This window comes from Mauremys reevesii, linkage group 8 (genome assembly GCF_016161935.1).
Source record: "Mauremys reevesii isolate NIE-2019 linkage group 8, ASM1616193v1, whole genome shotgun sequence".
NCBI classification, from domain to species: Eukaryota; Metazoa; Chordata; order Testudines; family Geoemydidae; genus Mauremys; species Mauremys reevesii.
Genome location: NC_052630.1, coordinates 22,471,859 through 22,492,835, shown reverse-complemented (window position 1 = coordinate 22,492,835; position 20,977 = coordinate 22,471,859). Strand labels below are relative to the sequence as shown.

At 42.5% G+C, this 20,977-nt stretch overlaps 1 protein-coding gene across 5 annotated transcripts in view; it reads left to right on the top strand.

Annotated features, from left to right (window-relative positions):
* The window catches only part of PWWP2A (PWWP domain containing 2A), a 41,106-nt gene extending 32,904 nt beyond the window's left edge, over window positions 1-8,202 (top strand). For 2 of the 5 annotated variants that reach the window (XM_039485633.1, XM_039485629.1), the window contains exon 3: window positions 5,067-8,202. In XM_039485633.1, coding sequence (XP_039341567.1) covers window positions 5,067-5,080 — 14 coding nt within the window. In that variant the 3' untranslated portion in view covers window positions 5,081-8,202. Of the gene's footprint in view, window positions 1-1,374; window positions 1,495-3,450; window positions 3,625-5,066 lie in introns of those variants that run through there. The other 3 variants (XR_005583830.1, XM_039485632.1, XM_039485630.1) reach the window with 3 other exon arrangements.
* Window positions 8,203-20,977: the final 12,775 nt, after the last annotated feature.

The following is a 20,977-nucleotide window of genomic DNA, read 5'->3' as shown; positions in this document are numbered from 1 at the left end:
GATTTTCCTTTATTTGTCTTTTTACTAAGTATCTTTGCCTGAAATCAGGACCCTTGTTTCCTAAGAGAGCAACTGCCCCATTTGCTTTTTCACCATGTGTGATCATAATATTCTTTCATACTGTACTCACATCAACAGACATGGATATCCTAGGCGGAACATTTTTTATTTCAACTGAAGAATTGTTTGAAGGACCATATGCTCTCTTAAAAAATAAATAATAATAATAGGAGATATACCAATCTCCTAGAACTGGAAGGGACCTTGAAAGGTCATCAAGTCCAGCCCCCTGCCTTCACTAGCAGGACCAATTACTGATTTTTGCCCCAGATCCCTAAGTGGCCCCCTCATGGATTGAACTCACAACCCTGGGTTTAGCAGGCTAATGCTCAAACCACTGAGCTATCCCTCCCCCTGATCATGGAGGGTTTTTTAAATGTGATTGCTCTTAATAAAGAATGAGACGCAAAATACAGAAACTGTATTTTATATCTGTTAGGTTTTTTTTAAGCAAATTACCACAATTAAGAATACAAGTTTTGATGGTTTGTACAAATACAACGTGCAGCACTGTGAACTGTTTTTACACATATGTAGAGCCCTAGGTAAGACATAATCTCAGCTTCCTACTTCTTTAAGATAGATCTTGAAAATCCTGAAAAACAGATTGGTGTCCTTTCTGTGGACCTTCTTGCAAGGGAGAGCAGCAGGTATTTTCGTGATGTCCTTTCTTAGGAAGCAAGAGAAATCTAGAACAGTGAGCATAGTGATGGTTAACCATGGATGTAGGTTAACAGTCACTCTGCCACAGTGGCAAGTCAGCTTTTGAATATAGTGAAAAAACAAAATACATGGGCCTGATTAACTTCTTCCCTGCTCCTTATGTTGAGATTTACACAGTGCAAAGTGGGTGTAAAACACTACCCGATCAAAAAGTAGTGCTCTAGGCTCCCTTGAAAGGCATAAATGACAGCACAAGGTGCAGGTCCACAGTGAATCAAGCCCTGTGACTTTCAGTTATTCTACATAATTATTTTGTCACATTGGATCTAATACAAAGTCCTTCTATGTGTATAATATATAAATGATGTTTACTAGAATCTAGTTCTGTTTGCTAAATGTTATTTCTATGAGAGAGACTTGAGCCCTGCAAATCCAGTCTAGTTTAAGTTCTTAAAAGGTTGTTGATGCCTCCTTATTTTCCATTTGGTTTTCAGTACTTTTTCGTGTCTTTTCTTGCTTTCTGTAAAGCTAAATAAGTCTACCCAGAAGGAATTCAGGAAGATAGGCAACTAAATTGTGATTTAAAAAAGAAAAAAAAAAACGTCATGAATGAATGCTCTATTTTTGTTAACTTGGTCTTTTCTACCATAGGTCTCAACAAATGGCAGCATATTACATCAGACAGTGACGAGTCCTGCTGCTCCCTTACAGTATCTGACAGACCACTGTGGATTCAGATTGGGGGCATTGAAGTTAACAGTGAATTGGCAGGTCTGTCTGTTTTAAGCCCTGCCTAAAGTGAAGGGGGCATTATGTCATCAATTAATCATCCCCCAAAACAAGTTAGGTTAGAGCTGATGAATTCATCACTCACTTAATTTCCTACTTCCATTTGAACTTGGCGCACCTGTACCTCATGTACAGACAGTACATTTCAGCTGTTTCCACTGACACATACTTGGTGATAAGGTTGATGTGTATTAGCTTCAATTTATTCAAGAAAATTTCCTTTTCACATTGGCTTCCGGGATTTGCATTATATGATCATATTGAAATAACAGAGCTCTGGGTAAAGGTAAAAATGTTTCATAACAAACTGAGTACTGTATCTTTTAAAATGAGGATCTTAAGGTCACTTTCTCATAGTGTTGACAACATCTTAATAGAGACAGTCTTTTGGACACCTGCCCTTCCATTGGTGATCATGTGGACTGCCTCTTCCTGCCACTGGCAGTCACATAACATACTGGTGGCTACTACAGCAATGGCTTACCTGGACAAGTAAAATTAGGAAAGTATTTAGTGTTGTTTAAGTTGCATTTAATGTGTTTTAGGAGCTAGAAACAAGGGGGGATAGCTCAGTGGTTTGAGCATTGGCCTGCTAAATCCAGAGTTATGAGTTCAATCCTTGAGGAGGCCACTTAGGGATCTGGGGCAAAAATTGGTCTTGCTAGTGAAGGCAGGGGGCTGGACTCAATGACCTTTCAAGGTCCCCTCCGGTTCTAGGAGACTGGTATATCTCCAATTATAAAATTAAAAAAAAAGGAGGAGAATTAAAACCATGTGACCAGCCAGATCTCTGCAGGCTTCTAGAAAGTGGTCCATGGACCACAGTTTAGGATCCCCTGCTCAAAGAACATGTTTGATTGTCATTTTAAAGATTGACATTTTTTTTCTTCCTAATTCCCCAATCTAGGAGATCACCCATACTCAGGATAGCACTTAACTTTAAGCATGTGCCTTAATCCCATTGAAATCAATGGAATTTAAAGCACATGCTGAAAATTAAGCAGATGCTTAAGTGCTTTCCTGAATTGAGGTCTAAATTAGTATTTGCTACTTGGTAAGGTATTTATGTTTGATATGGACATATGCATATTTTTATGCATTTTTCTTTAAGGTTTTTTTATAGGACAGTGTTGAGTGTTTCTGACTTATAATAAATAGAGCTTATTTGGTATGTTGCTTTTACTTCACAAGAAAAAAGTTATGGTTTATGGACTTGGAGGAGTTTGATCCACTACTATCCCATTTTGTTAGGTCTAGTAATCCAGACATGTTTTGGGTTGTTCTAAAAATAATCTAAGGAATTTTTGTGGTCAGCTGGTACTACAGCAGCTTGTGAACTGTCTTAAAAGACATAAGGCTAGACTAGCTATTATGAGGTAAGGTAAAAGGCAAAACTGTGTGCTCCTTTAGGGTCCAGAATGCTGTGTTAAGCATCATTTAAAGGAAGCAAATGGCCTTAAACTTAAATTAGAACTGCTACAAACACTATTAAAGGCCAGTAGAAAACCACATGGTTTGTAAATGCCATCTGCCCATTACTTACTTTAAACAAACAGTAATGTTAGTGTACAGATTAGACTCATTGGGCCAAATTCTTCCCTCATTTACTCCTGTGCAAAGTCCCTGAAGTTAGTTGACTGATGGTGGCAGTATTGCTGACGAGTAAATCAGGGCTGAAGTTGGAATATGGATTATTGGCTCTTCATCTATTGACTGATTTGAAGACACAAGGTCCCTCTCCTATATGTGTTTGTGCTGCTTAGTTTTTTAGCAAAGGCATTTAAACATGTTGGGAAAAACTGTAAGCTTACATTTTTATAGTATTGTTGAATTTCTGATAAGAATTTGTTTCTGTAATACTTACGTTATGGAGGTTTCCATCAGAGAGATTTCCTGGGTGCAGTGATGCTAGTTAATACAATGCTTATCTAATCCTAGGCTGCTGCTATAGTCCTGTGCTGCCCTAGGCCTGCCGGCATGGAAGAGCAAGACCCATACTGTGTGTTAGGCAACCTGTCATATTTTTTTGAGATTAGAAAGTCTATTTTAACATTTGTGGAAAGCAAATGTAATTTTTTCTTCATACTCCGTGCACAGTGACCTGCACCAATGGTAAATGTCATTTGATTTCAGTTACAAAATATACTTTGCAAAAATCAGCACTTGCTCCCTATGCGGAAGGATAAGATTAGCATCCTTTTCTTTGTAGAAGCTCTGCTTGCTCAATTCATTCACCTCTGAAGGGCGTATGGACTTGATTTTCTTGCAGACAAAACATAGTACCCAAATGGAGGACGTATCAGATATTAAAACTAATGCAACAGATTTTTAGCCAAAATGCCAAGATGCAGCAATTGGATGCATCTCAGCTTGGATCCACAATTCTATTAAACCTCATAATTGCTCCTCGCTTCCTCCCCTTTGTGTCCAATCACTCCCAAATTCCCACTCCATCTGACTTCCCTTTACTGCAGAGCAAAGGACATAAAATGAGCTGTTTTTCAAACTCTTATGCTACTATTAAAGTCAACTGTCCAGGCACAGTAAGCACCTTCAAAAGGAGCAGTTCCTTAGTATATATCCCTTGCCCACTCCTATGTCAGATCAATATTCTTCTGTTTTTCATCCCTCTCTTCTCATCCCACCCCCTATGTATCAAGTGATTTCTCAAGCTTCCCTTCCCCTCCCTTCTCTGAAGTTACTTCTTTTCAGCAACAGCCTCAGGGCTTAGGCCCACCCCTGGTCTTTTCTGTTAATCAGGATGTATTGTTTAAGGCATTGTGTTGGAGGGAGTGGGAAAACATATGTATAGCTATCTAAAGCAATTCTAGTCTGAGCAAGCTCCAGCCGGATTGTAAAAAGAGCCAGCACAACTGGGCAGGTTTTGTTGGAACCTCCTTCGCTTTCCTAACCAGGCCTAAATGGCAGGTGCACCTATACTAATAACACTGAATCTTTGTAATACGCTAAGTGCTTAGCTACTGGCCATGGTGTTGTAGAAGAACTGTTTATTGCTTGGATTGCTTCTGGTCAGTTGCCATTTTCATCTGTGTGTCGTGGGGCAACTGCAGACTGTGAACCAAGTGGTTGCTGAAAGACAGCATGTTCGGTGGCTTTATTTTTGCTGCTCCATTGCATGCTTTCAGGTTCTCTGTAGCCAAGTACAAATGTGTTGACACTTACGAGTTATATATCAGTGAGTTATACATGGTCCCAGAGGCATTGTATATTAATCATTCCCATTTGATTAATAACCCCTAAGCTTCTCTGAAAATGTAAATGAATGCTTGATGTTGAAAGTGGGTGAGATTTAAAATGGGCTGGGCAGGTGGCTTGGGCTTTTAACTCCAAACAGATGAGGGGGTCTGTTCACTTGCATATGTTTTATAACAATTTTAAGACCGCCCTCCACCCCCCCTGGCTTCTCTTACTGTGGAATGCACCAAATGTAACAGATGAAACAATAACTGTTCTGACCACCTCAGATTCTGCTTGCCACATATGCAATACTCTGGAAGAAGCTTAACCATTTTCCCTTTCTCTCCCCTTTTCAGCTCAGAGACACTAGGCACCTGCTGTTTTTATGGAACCTCACCACACTGCCACGAGGAACACCAGCTCATCAGGAATGACAAACCTTTGAGACTGAATTGTCATATTTTTCCTCTGAAATCTTAAACAGAGGGAAGAGAGGGCAGGGTGAATGTGTTAAACAAACAAAACCACCCCCACTAATCCTATTGGGGCACCTGTATCTATTGTACATTTCCTTTGACATTTAAAAAGATGTTAGGAAATATTTTATAAAACTTTTTTGCAATAAATGACGCATGAGATGGGGAGAGACTATACGAAGTGTTCATGCAAGGAACCACTTGAATTATTAGTATGAAGAATCACTGCGAATAATTTTTTTTTAATGTGATGGTCTAATCAATATGTTTGACAGGCCCCAGTGATGGAGCCAATTGCCTGGAAAGATGACTGTAACTTTTGAACTTTTGTTTTGATTCTTAGCTTTAGCACTGCATTTTCCATTCTCCAAGGCTTAGTTAGTATTTAGTATGGGTGTTAGCAGAGCTATAACCTGTGATCTAAAGCATGTCTGAAAGCAGCTGTATTGTAAAATATGAACAGTCTTGCTAAATGAGACCAATGTTTCCAAGAGAGGTGATGGGCAGGATGACAACAGTAACTCCATGTATCTCTAATTTATGGGAAAAATCTTCTCTCATGGAAAATGGTGGTTCTATTTTTATGCTGATGTAACACTTTGGGAATTGAGGATTGTTGGAAACGTATCACGAAGGGCTACATCTCTGACAGCATAGTCATTTCGATTTGCTTGTGATGCTATAGCAGTATGGGATTCAAGAATGGATACTGCTAAGATAGGATAGCAGTCGTTTGCTAGGTCATTGTTTCCCCGACCCCCTCCCCCTTCCAGCCCAGAATAGAGCTTGTGCAGGCAGCTAGTACAGCAAGAGTTTCCATTAGTGGTTCTAATGGTAGTTGATTTAATAGAATCATAGAAATGTCGGGCTGGAGGGGACCTCGAGCGTCCAGCCCCCTGCTCGATTTGCATTGCCTCAACTTCTTTGGATACCGTTAAATCAAAATTAGAAGGCCAAATCTTTTATTCTCTTTCTTCCTTTCTCCAAAAGATGTTTAGTAATAGTTATTTCAGCTGAAGCTAGTGAATGTTGACCATACTGCTAGAATATTGGCTTGTTAATTTATTTGCCACTGATTGTTTTAATATTGTGTGCACGTTTTCTTGACAATATGGTTTCCTGTGCTATTCTTAATGATAGAAGGGGATTCACTGGATGCCTGACTTGGGAGAGTAAATATTTATTTTGGAAAAATGAAAATGTGCACATAATCTAAAGATATAATAAAGTACAAGTTCCTCTTTCGATGGAAATGCAAAGGCTTGTACTAAACTCTTTTCCTATTTACAAATATTCTGATCTTATCAGGGAATGTAAAATATCTTTCTACAGGTTATCTGCAAAGAGAGCACCTTTTCCAAAAGTCTCTGGTTTCCAAAGGCACAAATATGGGTTCATAACCTGTGTGCATGGATCATGAATTAAGTAACCTTTGATTTCAAATCATGGTGACCATAGATGTATATTTTTTCCTCGCTGCTTTGGTATTTGGTAACAAATCCATATTTTTAGCAGAGCACGGGAAACAATAATCCACACCCAGGAAAGATATATTGGTGGTACATATAGTCAAAGGCAGTTCGATATTAGAGATTTAGTAGTTACTTTAGTTTGATTAGTGGTAACTTCATAATTTATTTATAAAACCAGAAACCGAAACCATAGCACCTGTTTCTTTAAAAAACTATTTTAGCTGCACATTGCTGTTGTACAGTAGATTCAAATTGTGCTACTTTTCATCATAAACTGCAGATTTTTTTTTTTAAATAGAGAATAGTAATTATTGCTCTGCAGTACTCCTCCTTTCTAATGTAGTTAAAGCAGAGGGTCAGCAGTCTGGTCCTGCTCCACTGCCCGAAATATGACCAAGATTTATCATAAATTAAAGCATTTCACTCTTAGGTTACATCTGCACTATGAGCTAGGTGTGTGAGGCCCAGTTTCTGTACACATACATGTGCTAATTCTCATGGAGCTAGCGTGAGTATAAATAGCAGTGTAGCCGCAGTAGCCTGGGTACCAGCAGCAGAGCCATAGCTTAGTGGGGCCTAGAATGTACCCGCCAGGCTCAAGCAGGTTTGTATTTAGCAGAGCTAAGCCATGCCACCACTGCAGCTACATGTGCTATCACAGCTACGCTACTGTTTATACTCACGGTAGCTTAGGGACACCTCATGCAAGAATGCGTAGGCAAGTTGGGATCACAGCCTTAGGTGGTAGTGTAGACGTAGCCTTAGAGAGAGAGGGGGACAGGGTGCAGTGAGTTAATGTGCTAGCCTTTTACCTCTGGAGACCAAACCCTGATTGTATTGCAAGTAGATGGGGGTCTCATCCCCACTGGGGGAGTCACTTTTATCCACGTGAAAACAAAAAACAAAACCACACCAGACAACATGGCACAAAACAGTTTCTGCTCAGGAAAAAGGCCCAGGACTGTAATAGCAGGGTTATTCCATGCTGGGATTGAAATGATTGACGTGTGTGGAAGCCAGTAGTGCCTGCCTATATGACATCTGACTCTTATGTGCTCTTACTGCCTCTCCTGCAAGAGCACTAGCACACATCAGTTGGAGTATACAGAACATTATAGTTGGAGAGAAATGCAGGTGTCTGCATTGGAGAATATGGGTAAATTAAGCAAATAGAAAGCTTAAAAAATAGACAAGGTAGCAAACTGTATTTGCTCATAAAAATGAGTTTATTTTCATGGGAAGTAGTGCAGCCATTTTGTTTGAAATCAGATTTTCATTTTGAAGTGAAACTGTCAGGGATATTTTAATGACTGAGAAGTACAGTAATGTATTGCTTTTCACTTTTTGGCTTTAGTTGCTTAATATTTAAGCTTTGCTCCATGCTACCTTTTTGTCTGTATATTGAATGGTCACTAGGCCTCCTTCATTTTGTAGACTTGAATGAGGGGGGTGGAAAACGATTCACTTTTAAGGTTTGCTCAGAGGTAGATGTTAAAGAATGTTGTGTAACATTTATTCAAATAAAGCCTTGATTTTTTTTTTCAGCACTTGTTGAAGGGAAATGATGTGGAACAACATTTCTGTGTTATACTTTTCTTTATATTTCCTTTTCCTTTCCGAAACCAGCAAGTTTTGATTACATCTTACGTCTGTTACATTTTCTGAATTAAAGTGAGGATGCTGATCTGCTCTTGAGAGTGCATCCTCCAGCCTAAATTCCTACTTGACTAACGCTGTCCATCCGTGAGTTTGGCCCATGGTGGCTGGTTCATGTTCAATCTTCCTTGACCGGTTGGATGTTTTCCACAAGAAATGGCAAAAGCCCCCACATAGACAATGAGAAAAGCTACTGTGCACCATGAAGAGGCAGAGACAAAGAAAACATGACTGTAATCCAGGGCTGCAGTCAAGGAGCACTGGATATAGCTCACGATGGAAACACACCGTGGCAGATGGGGATTGCTGCAGCTGAAGGACACAGTGGCTATACCCCCTGCATTGGCCATAGCAATAGGGAATGGCATAAGAGCTCTGGGCCATCCATGAATCCCCCTGTGGAGTGGGGAATCGTCTGGTGACCAGCTAATACTGTCTTTGGTACCACTGTGTTCTGACGGTGTTGCACAAAGCAGCTGGAAAACAGGAAAGAGCTGAGGCCTTTGAAGAACAAGCTCTGCATACTATTCAATCACTGGTTTCTTGTGATATTAACAGCTTCAGACAAATCCATCTGTTGCAGGTAAGGGTAATGGAATCTTTCTCCATTTAGTTAGGAAACTCCCCACGTTGAGTTGCATTATCTCATAATTTTCCCTGAAGGAGGTGAACTGGTTATGCCATGATGGGTAATTCGCATTAAATTTGTAGTATTGGGTCAAAGCAGGGTCAATTGTTGCATATCTCCTCAAATTCCAGAATCTATAGGAGCTGTATTGTCTGGTAAAAGAAAAAAATGCTCTCAATTCCTGCAAATTAAATCTTCCATACTTAGGAAAAACTAGCACATCCTTTATTTGTGTCTAGGTTAATCAAATATAAAGTAGATAAGAAAGCTATTTGAAAATGTTTATTGAGCATGTTACTGACTAAGCATTTTCCTCTTTCAATGGTGTACAATTTGTCTGAAGTGACAGATCAACTGTGCAATACAGTTGGTAATAGAGTCAGCCAAATACCTTTCCGAAGTATTAAAACTAATTTGCTGGAGTTAAATGATTGTGCAGATGCACCGAGTCTGTTGTGACAGCTACCTTGGATCTATCTTCCATGCTATTCAGACATTTTTGGTCCAGTATAACTGTGAAGTGCATCATATCTTCTCTCGAGTCTCTTTTGTGGAGCAGAAATGGGGCATATGCTTTTTCTGTTCGTTTTATAAATGTTCCATTTTCTACTCCTGTTTTGATTATGGGAACTCCCATCTTCCTTCTTCCATTAGTCATTCATTCTTGCAGCAGGCTCTCCTGTCGTGGTTTTCTCTCATTAGGCTTATAGGTGGAGAGAGGAAATCATGCTAAAATGTAATTGGTCACTAATAACTTCATGCCTTTGGCTCTATAGCTCCTCACTGTGGCGACATGGCCATGGAACCCATGAGAGTAATTAACTATAGTTCAGAGAGTTCTACAGATATGATACTGATTAAGCCTCACTATGGTGGCACTATAATGAAGGTATAAAAGTAACACCATCCCTACCAATGATGATGTCATGTAGACTCCTGTTTATTGCTCCCTGGAAGCATCAACTAGGTGATACTACTCTGCCCTCATTCAGGGGCGGCTCTAGGAATCCCGCTGCCCCAAGCAGGGCGTCGCGTCGCGGGGCGCGCTCTGGCGGTCGCCGGTCCTGCGGCTCCGGGGGACCTCTTGCAGACGTGCCTGCGGAGGTTCCGCTGGTCCTGCGGCTCCGGTGGAGCAACCGCTGGCATGCCTGTGGGAGGTCCACCCGAGGTGCGGGACCAGCGAACCCTCCGCAGTCATGCCTGCGGGAGGTCCACTGGTCCCGCGGCTCCGGTGGACCTCCCGCAGGCATGACTGCGGAAGGTCCGCCGGAGCCGCCTGCCGCCCTGCCGGCAAAATGCCGCCCCAAGCGCGCGCGTGGCACGCTGGGGTCTGGAGCCGGCCCTGCCTCATTAAGCATGTGTCACAGCTCCTTAATGAACTTCATGATGCAGGAAGATTTTATAAGCACTTGCCAGCTAAATAGTGGGAAGCAGGTATAAAGAGGTACAATTTCCTCTGAGGGAAAGAGGGAAATGGATTCCATCAAGGCCAGCCTTCAGTCAGGCAGGAGGAGTTAGAGGAAAAAGAGGGACTATGGTAAAAGTCAAGAGAATATTGGATGACCTTCATACACCCAAATTAGAGATCATCTAGTAAACACTGCAGTACCATAATTGCATTCTAGAAATCTTCATCTGTACCCTGAGATGCCTCCAAGAAACTCACAGGGGAGGGAGGAGGTACAAAGGTGGCTTTACATTACCTTTGTGCTCTGTGATCTTGGGCTGGGTTAGTTCCAGCGCTGCTAGCCATCTGCATGTGTGCTCAGTGTCTTGGACGAGTACAGAGCCAGGGCAGCTAGCCCCTCCAACCACCACAGCTACACTATTTTTTAGCGTACTAGCTTGATCAGAACTAGTGCAAGTTTGTCTTCTCAACCTGGGAATTGCATCCCTATCTCCAAGTGCAGACATACCAACACTGGTTAGTTCCCCAGCATAGGCAAACAGTCTGGCTCCGGGTGACCCGATGGAGTGGTCAGCCTGGTGATTGCTGAGATACAGTAAAGCCATTTCCATGCCCCCTTTCCCTCAGCCATGCTCTTCTCTCCAGATGCAGGGGATAGCAGTTATTATGCCTGTTCTTTACTTTTGGAGGACTGTGTTTTCCCCTGATTGAGGTGAATAGCCCATCGCTGGCTATGGCAGCTTTAGGGCTGCTTTGCATAGAGCAGTCCTAATGCAGAGGAGAATTTGGGCCATTTTTTCCACAAACCATCTTTTCTCTCTTCATCCTCTGTCAGGTGGCAGAGAAATACACACACTGACAAATGCTAAGTGTGTGTGCGTGCAAGGAAACTGAGAATGTCAACAGAATTACATAGCAGTGTTAGCAGCCCTGCAAGCAGCTGCTGGAATATCAACAGGCCAATGTGAATTTTCATATTAACTGCCACTCCCTCTGTTTTTTTTTTCTTCCTTGCTTGTCCTCCCTAAAGTTGTTTTCAAATGGACTTGTCAGTCACCTCACTTATCTCTTCATGGAGGAAGACTGTGTAATAATGACTCTTGAAAGGAAGTGGACGTAGAGATACAGCATGCTGTGCGTCACAAGAAAAAGGAACAAATGCATTTCCTCTTTTAGCCTGAGCACTGGCAGCTATACTACTGTAAGTGCTGTCTGCAGCCCAGTTTATAACTCCTTTCTGTGTGCCTCTATCCCATGCCCTGGTGTTTCAGTGCCCTTTGTCTTTGCTTATGCTGCAGACTCACAGCCTATCTTGAAACAAAGGCAGTGGAATTTGCAAAGGGAGCAATTTGAATTTGTAACAGGGACCATATATGCTTTTTAGGTTTTGGTAATTCTGAAATTAGGATGAATTTTCAAAGCCAAGGATTAATGGTGGCGGTTCTGAAATTCTACCCTTCAGCTAAGGCCTCTGACTCCAGGCAAGGGTTCAGGAACTTGATTTTCAAAATGCAGCTGTCTAAGTACTTACTGATACCTAGCTGCAGCTATGCCCATTTTTTCGTAAATGCCAGGGCTCTGGGCCCCAAGTAATGAGCAGGGAAACAAGCAGGGACTGTGTGGAATCCATTGTGTAATAGGAAGAATCCACCCAGAATTAAGGTGAATGTAAGACATCAGTAATACCAACATTGCTCAGCTGGTGCCATTATTCATGGGTTCACATAGGAAAGAGGAATGGTACAGACTAAAGGACCATATATTCGGCCACTGTGCTTTGATCTCAAAATGATGCAGTTTTACTGGAAATGTAAGATCACATCAGAAACCATCCATTACCAGCAGTGTCTTGGCTCAGTGACTGTGATACTACCCCAGGGACAAGTTCTGATCTGTGAGTTGCAGTGGGAAAGGGAAAGGGATGCTGCTTGTAGTAAGTGTTTTGGGACAGGAGTATACATTTGTATTGTGTATAGCGGTCACTGGGAACTTGCAACCTCTCTTCTACGGTAACTGAACCCACGTGGAGAGAAATGCCAGAATCTAAAATCCCCACACTGAACTGAGACTGGTTGGACATTTGTAACCCATGCCCGAGGTCTAAAAGATGATGCACTGGAAAAAGCTACACTGAGAAAGCATTTAGATAACTAGAATGCAAACCTCCCCACCCCCACCCTCACCCTCCCTGTACGTACGTACACACACACACTCTCTCTCTCCCTGCTTTTGGTGGACATTTTGACACTGGGTATCAGCCAGCAGAAGTCTGGGAATGAAATAGGCCTAGATGCTGTACATTCAGAAAGCTTTTCTAGCAGCTAACCACAACCCAGCGATCAACCACAGGCCCCTGAATTGACTAGAATCCCACCTTTGCTACCCTCTCAGTTGATTGATGAGTCAGTCTGAAGCTACTGTGTTATACTATTAGCGCTACAGCAGGATGCAACACATCTTCCTACATCCAAGGCTCTAGCTAAAGGACACATGGCATTTTACATTCTAATACCAGAAGCTGCTTAGAACAAAAGTCCTTGAACAATGTGTAAATATTTATATCAGATCAGCCACCATGGTTAATGCTGAGGAGCTGAAAAGGCTTCTTGTACTGCAGCTGGCTGCTAATGAGTCACAGTCTTAGTCTGCAAATCCCATTTATATGGGACTGTTAGTCAATCCAGTCACCTAAAGAAGGGCTGAAGGACTCACCATGATACAGAGAGCAAGTGGTACAAAATGAAATCCGGTTTTCTAGCCCTGCCCAGGAACAGACTGGATTAATAGTCTTAGTGGAGCTAAAAAAGGTAAACCCATTTCAAGCCCCCAAGCCACATGTCCGCTTTTTAAATTCTCTCTCAAGGAGCCAACAGCTAGAGAGAAAGAAAACTGAAGTATGGATTTCCAGTGTTGAGTCTCCATTGAAAATGGTCAGTTGGAAAGATTACCCACCAACCACACCCAATTAGAAGTGAGAGGTTAATAGTTTTCAGCTGTTTAAAATGTTTAATACACAGGTTTGCTTTGTCAAGCTAGGCTGTAAAAACTCTGATGGCTTAAAGCCCCACAAATCTAGAGCCTGACAATTTCCTTGCTTTCCAAGCTGTTTCCTTGACAAACCCACAGCTAGTCCTAGTAGGAGCTGAAAAAGAGACACCCTAGCAATCCCACCCTTTGGAGTAGAGGGCTGCACACATAAAAAATATTTAAACATGAACAAGGAAGTCAATGTTGGGCTTATTCCAAAACAGATGCAAAGCAATTGAATGACCCATCTATTAATGCTACACATTAAATAAACCTGTGCTAATTTCACCTACTGTTCAAAAGTTAGCACTTTAATGTAATTGGTTCTCAGCTGCAGAAGCCAGCAATCAAACTCAGTTATCAGAACAATCTCTTAAGGCTGGCATAGCTAATTAAGAGCCTGGGAATGTGTGCACTAGCAGTTTTTCCTTCCTGTATTGTTCTGTTAGAGCTAATTAGAAAAGCCTCATTGAAGTTCTATTCTGTCTGATAGTGCCATGCAGTCTGGGCAGAATGCTTTGGACCCAGAGCTCACCTCAACCAGTGAGAAACTGGTGTAAATCTGATGGCAATAGTTATTCCCAATTTACTACCCTATGAGAGGAGAATCAGGCCCTTAATCTCATAGGCCTAGATCATTAAAGGTAGTGAGGTGTTGCACCACTCACTGTTGCAACATATAACTTGTTAGGGTGTCTGCCACTCAGTGGAATTTCCAGCCCCAAGCTAAATGACCAGGCTCCCCATACATTGTATGGGGATAATTAAGCACCTAAAAAAGGGATTTTCAGATGGTGGGGCAGCTGCCTAAACTAGCCAGGAATGAAATGCCACAGCAAGAGGAGAAGGGTGTGGGCACCAAAACAGCTGACCTGGTGCACCTGGCTGACAGGGCAGAGGCAAGCACCTCCCTCCACTTAATCTCAGCCATGAACCCTTGCCTGGAGTTGGGCATCTAAACCCTCGGAGCTCACATTTTCAAAGCTGCTGCTCCACTGCTGTCTAACTTGGTTGGCACCAATGGCCCCATGAGTTGGTATTTGCAATTCTGGTTAAATGTTGAGGCCAAGCTCACAGCTAACAAACTGCTCAGAACCACAGCTCCAGTCAAACCCTCCAAGGCACCGCAGCAGCCAGGCATTCCCCCTCACGTAGTTTGACCATCTCACCAGGCCCATTTCCAGAGGTGTGCTCTGACCACGCCTAGCACCTGTTACTTGCCAGCCCCAATAGCAGCAGGGCTGGAGGTAGATGGGGAGCAGAACACCCACACACCTGCACAAGTCAATGTGGGGAGAGCTATCCAGCAAGAGAGAGAACCTTTCAAGTACCTTAATGGCAGACTTGTCACCTAACAGGCAGATGGGCATGAAAGTATTTTTAAGGCTCTAAGCCTTTGTGCCTCTGTTTCCTTACCTCTGAAATGTGGATGCTGCTTCTAGCACCTGCTTCATGCAGTGGTGCTTCACTAATGTAAATTAATGATCAGCCACCTGTGTATGATGGAAGTACAGCTAAGCTGCCTGTCCCTTAACGCAGTGTCCAGAGTCTAATAGCCAGATCCTCAGATGGTGCAAATTGCCAGTTTCATTGGTCAGTAGAGCGCTGCTGATTTGCAGCAGCTGAGGATTGGCTTTAGTGGAGTGCTGCCTGAGCCATTGCATCGGGACAGGGTGGTACAGCCTGTGATACACAGGTGCTCACAAAACGGCCCAGCTGCGTGCTAAACGGCAGCAGGGTCCAGGGCCCAAACTGCCACCTGGCCCCACACACTGGGATCAGGGTTACCGGCTGGCCCCACACAGCAGTGGTCAGGATTGGGGCCGCCACGCTGCAGCCACTACCCGGCCCCGCGCAGCAGCATCCAGAATCGGGGCCGCTGCCCACCCCACACAGCAAGGGTCAGGGTTGGGTTGGGTCTGCCACCTGGCCCCACATAACAGGGTCTGGCTTTGGGGCTGCTGCCCGGCCCCCACACCTCAGGGTCTGGGGTCGGGGCTGCCGGCTGGCTCTACACAACAGGGTCCGGGTTCTCTGCCACCAGGGCTCTGCTTCTGGCTCCACTGTATGGAGGAGTCTCCAGGCTGGGGGCACTGGACATAGTGGGGCTGGGGGCCTGCTGTGGTTCTCAACCTGTGGCCCAGGTAACAAATTGTGGGCTGCATATTAATAAGTTGAGAACCACTGCTGAAGGGGCAGTGGGTTGTAGGGTAAAAAAGGCAAGGGGCAGGCGGGAGGTTGGTGGAAAGCTGTTTCACAGGGTGGGCTTTGAAACACTAAGGGGTGCCCTGCATTAGGGCAGTCAGATGGGAGCGCTGGTGTAAAGATTCAGGGCTCAGTACTTACCTTTTGTGTGAGGGGGGAATACTGCAGCGCTCAGAGAGCTGGAGACAATCACACTGTCTGCAGCCTGTAAATGTACCTCATCTTGCATTGGAGCCTCAGCAAGACAGGAGGAATTTGAATAGGGCAGTCCCACTCCATCAGGGGAGAGAAAGGAGGTAAGAATATGGAATGGAAGAGAGGGGGGCAGCATCACTGTTCTCTTGTTTACTAGAACTGTTCATAAGTGAGAAGGACCCACTTTAATGCATCCTCTCTCTCTCTTCCTTTGTCAAGACTCTGGGAGGCATGAAGGAACCAGCTAGGTTAGAACTGGAGAAGAGGACTGAGCCAGGCCCCCATGCTTGCAGCCTGAAGGAGGCAAAGTGAGCAAGCAGTCAGACTGTTAATCTCAGCATGATAAATAGACAATCATTTTGTGCCGGGGTTGGCTGGGAGATATGGTTTACTAGGTTGGAATTCTCTCCGACCTTGGGCTGCACAACCTGGTGCTACAGGATGAGGGATTAGGAGAGGGAACTGTTGAAGGCACTGAGAGTCCCTCTGTTTTTCTACATTAAACTACAATGGAGGGTGCTCTTTAAATTGGAATGAACACATTTTGATAAAGTGCTGTACAGCCTGCGATAAAGCTGTTTACACAGTTGTCTCCAGAGTGTACAGAAGGCTTGTCAAATGGTGCCTTTTCCCATGGTTAAATGGGATTACAGAGTATTTCTCAAAAGAACTCACATAGAGCTTAAAGCCCCTCCCAAGATTAACTATTACATTAATTTAGAATGCCCCATGTGCCTTTCAGTACAGTACCAATCATCAGCCCCACACAGAATGGTGTGCTATCTTCACGGAGCAAAAATTTGAGATGTAACTGCAAGATTGGGCAGGATCATGCACTCATCTGGCAAGTCTCCACTGGTGATGATACACATTAGAACTAATGACGCATCATCACATAGAAGTACACAAATGATAGATTACTGACGTTGTCTTGAAAGAGAATTTAAGAGGAGGAAAGTCCAAGTGATCTGGGAAATTGTTCTGGCCTATGAAAGGCAGAATATACTGGAGGGGAACCACTGACTGTGCAACTGGTGTGAAGCTGAAGGTTTTGAGGAACATTGGGACACATTCCAGTGGGAGGGGAGGGTGTATGAATGGGATGGCTTGCATCTTGGAGATGGGTGAAGGGGAGTTAATCATCTCAGTTGGAGACTAGCTGGAGCAGCCAGGCGGCCATTAACTAGCCCTGCAAGGGAAGGGAGCTAAGACGACAAATTCAGCTCAGACTCAGCATATTGTAAACAAACTCAACTGACGTGGCAAAGAATGTGAAGTGACAAAAATTTTTAGTTTCTTATATACCTATGCTAAGAGCCTGGTAACAAGCAAGGGGAAATGGAAATTCTCACTGATGAGAAGAAAGTTAATATAATTGGCATCACTCAAACTTGGATGGACAAGTCACATGACTGGAATATTAAAATCACTAGTTATAGAGCTTGTTCTAGGTTAGAAGGGGAGGGTGGCACTACATTAATACAGTTAATAATTTTATTTAGTTATCAATAACTTGAGCCACAGCACCTTGATTGTAGGTGTAGCAACATGTGACTACAAAGATCCGGAAGAAGTAGTGGCTGTGACCTGTTACAGACCATAGAATCAAACCAAAGACCAGGACAAATTACTATTGAAACATTTCTCTAATGGGTGGGGAGAAAAATGGTGTTATGGGGGAACTTCAATTTTGGCAGATGCATGTGGGAGGTGTCATGCAGGCAGCAGTAAAATGTCCAACTTCCTAACACTTTAAATAATTCTCTAACACAAAATATTGCACCTGAGTGAAACTGCAGGTAACTATTTTAGACCTCGTTATGATAGAAATAGGGCAGCTACCAACTTCCAGTCCAGTGATTAATGCATCTAAACACCAGTGATCCTCATTATGTTCAATATCAGCAACCAGCGGACCGGCCCACCCACTGCTTCAAAAGGGAATTTTTTTTCAAAAATTATGAACAAAATTGATTGGAAAGAGTAAATTGAAACAGAAAAATGTGATTGAAAATTGAGAGTTCTTTAAAAAACTGAAATTCTTTATTAGATGACCAAAAAGCCATAAATTCACAATCAAGAAAGAGGGTAACTTTGGCTAAAAGCCCATCCTGCTCCAGTGCTAACAGCAGCAATTAGAAATAAAAAAGAAATACATAAGAAATGAAAGCAAAGGGGAGAACAGAGAGAAATATAAATGAGAAGTTGCGAACTATAGAAAACTGATAAGGTGTGAAGCTAAAGATCTCTGGGAAAAAAATCCATAGCTGGCAGGGTTAAGGACAAGAAGTATGTTAGGGACAAAAGAAATTCTATAAATGGTAGAAGCCCAGGTATAGCAAGAGATGTTAAAATTAAAAAGGCAGAAGTGTTCAATAAATTTCTGTTCTGTATTTAGAAAGAAGTAGGACGATGTTTTTATATCCCATAAGGATGATGAAGTACTTTCCAGTCCATTGGTACTCAGGTGGATAAAATCATCATCTACTAGGGCTAAACATTTTTTAAATCAGCAGGCCTGATAACTTGCAAGCAGGAGTCTTAAAAGAGTTGGCTGAGGAGATTTCTGGCCCACAGATGTAAATTTTTAATAGATCTTTGCATACCAGCGAAATTTCAGAAGATTGGAAGAGCGCTAATGTTGTGCCAATATTCAGAAAGAACAAATGGGATGACCCCAGTAAGTATAGGCCAGTTGTCTGGGATTGATGCCAGGCTAAAATAATGGAAAAGCTGATAGGGGATTCCATCAATATAGCATTAAAGGACAGGAATATAATTAATGCCAGTCAACATGGTTTTATGGAAAATAGGTCTTGTCCAACAAACCTGATTTCATTCTTTCATGCTTCACATTTACAGTCCTTTGTGGAAGTTATTTAAATACCTACATACCGCAACTTACATTTTTAAGCTTATTCCATGTTCCACGAGTTCATGGTGACTGTGCACTTGCAAAAAACAAAACCAATCGTATCAGGTAGTCGTTCAAGTTTTGTTTTTTACCTTTGTTCTGTAAGGTAAATAATTTCCCCTCATGCATGTAAAATATTCGCCACCCTTTAAAAATCTGAAGCAGGAATATAATGCAGAAAGAAATCTACCCCTTAAATAGTTTGTAAGACAAGGCATCAGGCTGTTAAATCACTGACTGTGCCTTTACACATCTGATGTACATTTGTGAGCACCAGTGTGTTATTTGTTGATTAATCAGCCAGTCAAGAAAAAAGTAAAATTTCAAATGTCCAGACTCAGTTTGGGATGCTCCAGTTTAAAAGTCTACTTTATATTTACAAAAGGTTTGTTATTTTTCCCTCTAAAGTAGTAGCAGACTGAAGCCTCGGGGTGCAAACCTCAATCCCATCCCATCCTCTTTGCATTGCTCTGCTAGTGCAAAGAGGCTGTCAATCTTGTTTACACAACTAGCAGAGGAATATCCAGGTGACAAAACCAGCATAGCAGTTTCTGACATCCCCCTGAAACCCTGGCAAACAGCTTTCTGGGGCTGTTGCAGCCAAGTTATAGTTAAAAGCAGCCCTACGGCTGCTCTCAATTACACCAGGATCAACCAGCCCCTTCAGAGCTCCTCCACCTCTGCTGCACCTAACAGAGACCGGGCAGAGGATTGAGCCTTCTGTGAGAAATAAACCCCCATTCCACTAGTGCAATTCATGACTAATGTCTAAACACATGGAAATCCTAGCGGCTGTTTTCTGTTGTTTAGTTAAGTGACATTTTAATTATGCACAAGAACTTAAAATCCGCACAGGCCTCAATGTGAACCAGGGCCTTTTCTATTGACAGCTTGGTCCCCATGGACTTCATACACATTCGCTGCAGATGTGAGGTAGTTTGCAACAGATGCTATATGGACAGCATGTACCAGGTAGCCAGAGTCAAAACTAGCTCCTGAACCTTGCATGGCAGCAGGACAACTTTTATAAATAGCTAAGCAAGATGCAAATCTTCCCAAACACAAGGAGATCAGCAGCACTTAAAAACCGAACAATAAAAGGTAGGAAATAGCCTGAGGAACGGCCCCCCTCCAGCATGTCACTGGAAATGGGGCTCAAGATATGCGAGTACTAAAGAAATCTATGGTGACAGGAAGCTGAAGTCAAGTGCACGCAGCTAACAAGTTTCAGGAATAAGTTAAAGGAGAGAACTGAAAATAAGCAAATAGCTATCGCTCAATTTTAATTTAATATTTTAAATAAGTGATATTTTCAAATCAATGGTAATTTAAAAGCTGCATCCAGGTTTTGGCCTTACTATTATAAAACTGGGTCAAAACAGAAAAAAAAACATGCTTAGCTACAAGCTAGCAAAAATGCCACAACCCCATCCCAATTCAAAGCCCACAATATTTGAACAGTACATCTGCAAAGATATTTTAAACCTTTCCTAGGTTCAGAGACTCCAGTACAGCTTGAAAACCTTTCTGCAATCACTTTAACGTAAGGTGACCAGATGTCCCGTTTTTAAAGGGACAGTCCCGTTTTTTGGGACTTTTTCTTATATAGGCGCCTATTACCTCCCAGCCCTTGTCCCATTTTTTCCACAGTTGCTATGTGGTAACCCTACTTTAACATCACAGATATTTGCATCTCATTATCCTAGCACCAGAAAGCTACTTTGTGAAACCCACAACATGTACTGAACCAGGCATGTGAATTTTACTGACCTCATAGTACAAGTTAACACACCAAAACTATTAGGCAGTTTGCAAGTAGCTTCCAACTAGTCTCCCAAGGGTATCAAGATAAAGTAAAGTAGAGAACCTCTGGTGCCAGGGTGCCCAAGAAAAAATTAATGATATAAACTCTATAATAAGACAACGTTAAGATTAAAAGCCTTGCAATTTTTTTTAAGCCAGTCTCTTGCAAATCTGCTCTCTTATTTGTAGGTTACTTATGTTTATATTCATTTAAAAATGCCATTATTCAAAGGTTACCTCTGGCGAGAGGCCAAAATACAGGACAAAAGTCACAAATCAGTCCAACAGAAACATCAAGCCTTTATTACAATGAAGATAAATTATACCACAGAGGTCAGCTTGCTTCCATGGCCACTACCTGTCACACTCAGTGGCTGAGTGGAGAGACGCACTTCTGATAGATTTACTAACACCACAAGACACCCATTGGATACACCTGTAATTTGGGTTACAGGCATATGAGCATTTTGATCCAACTGAATT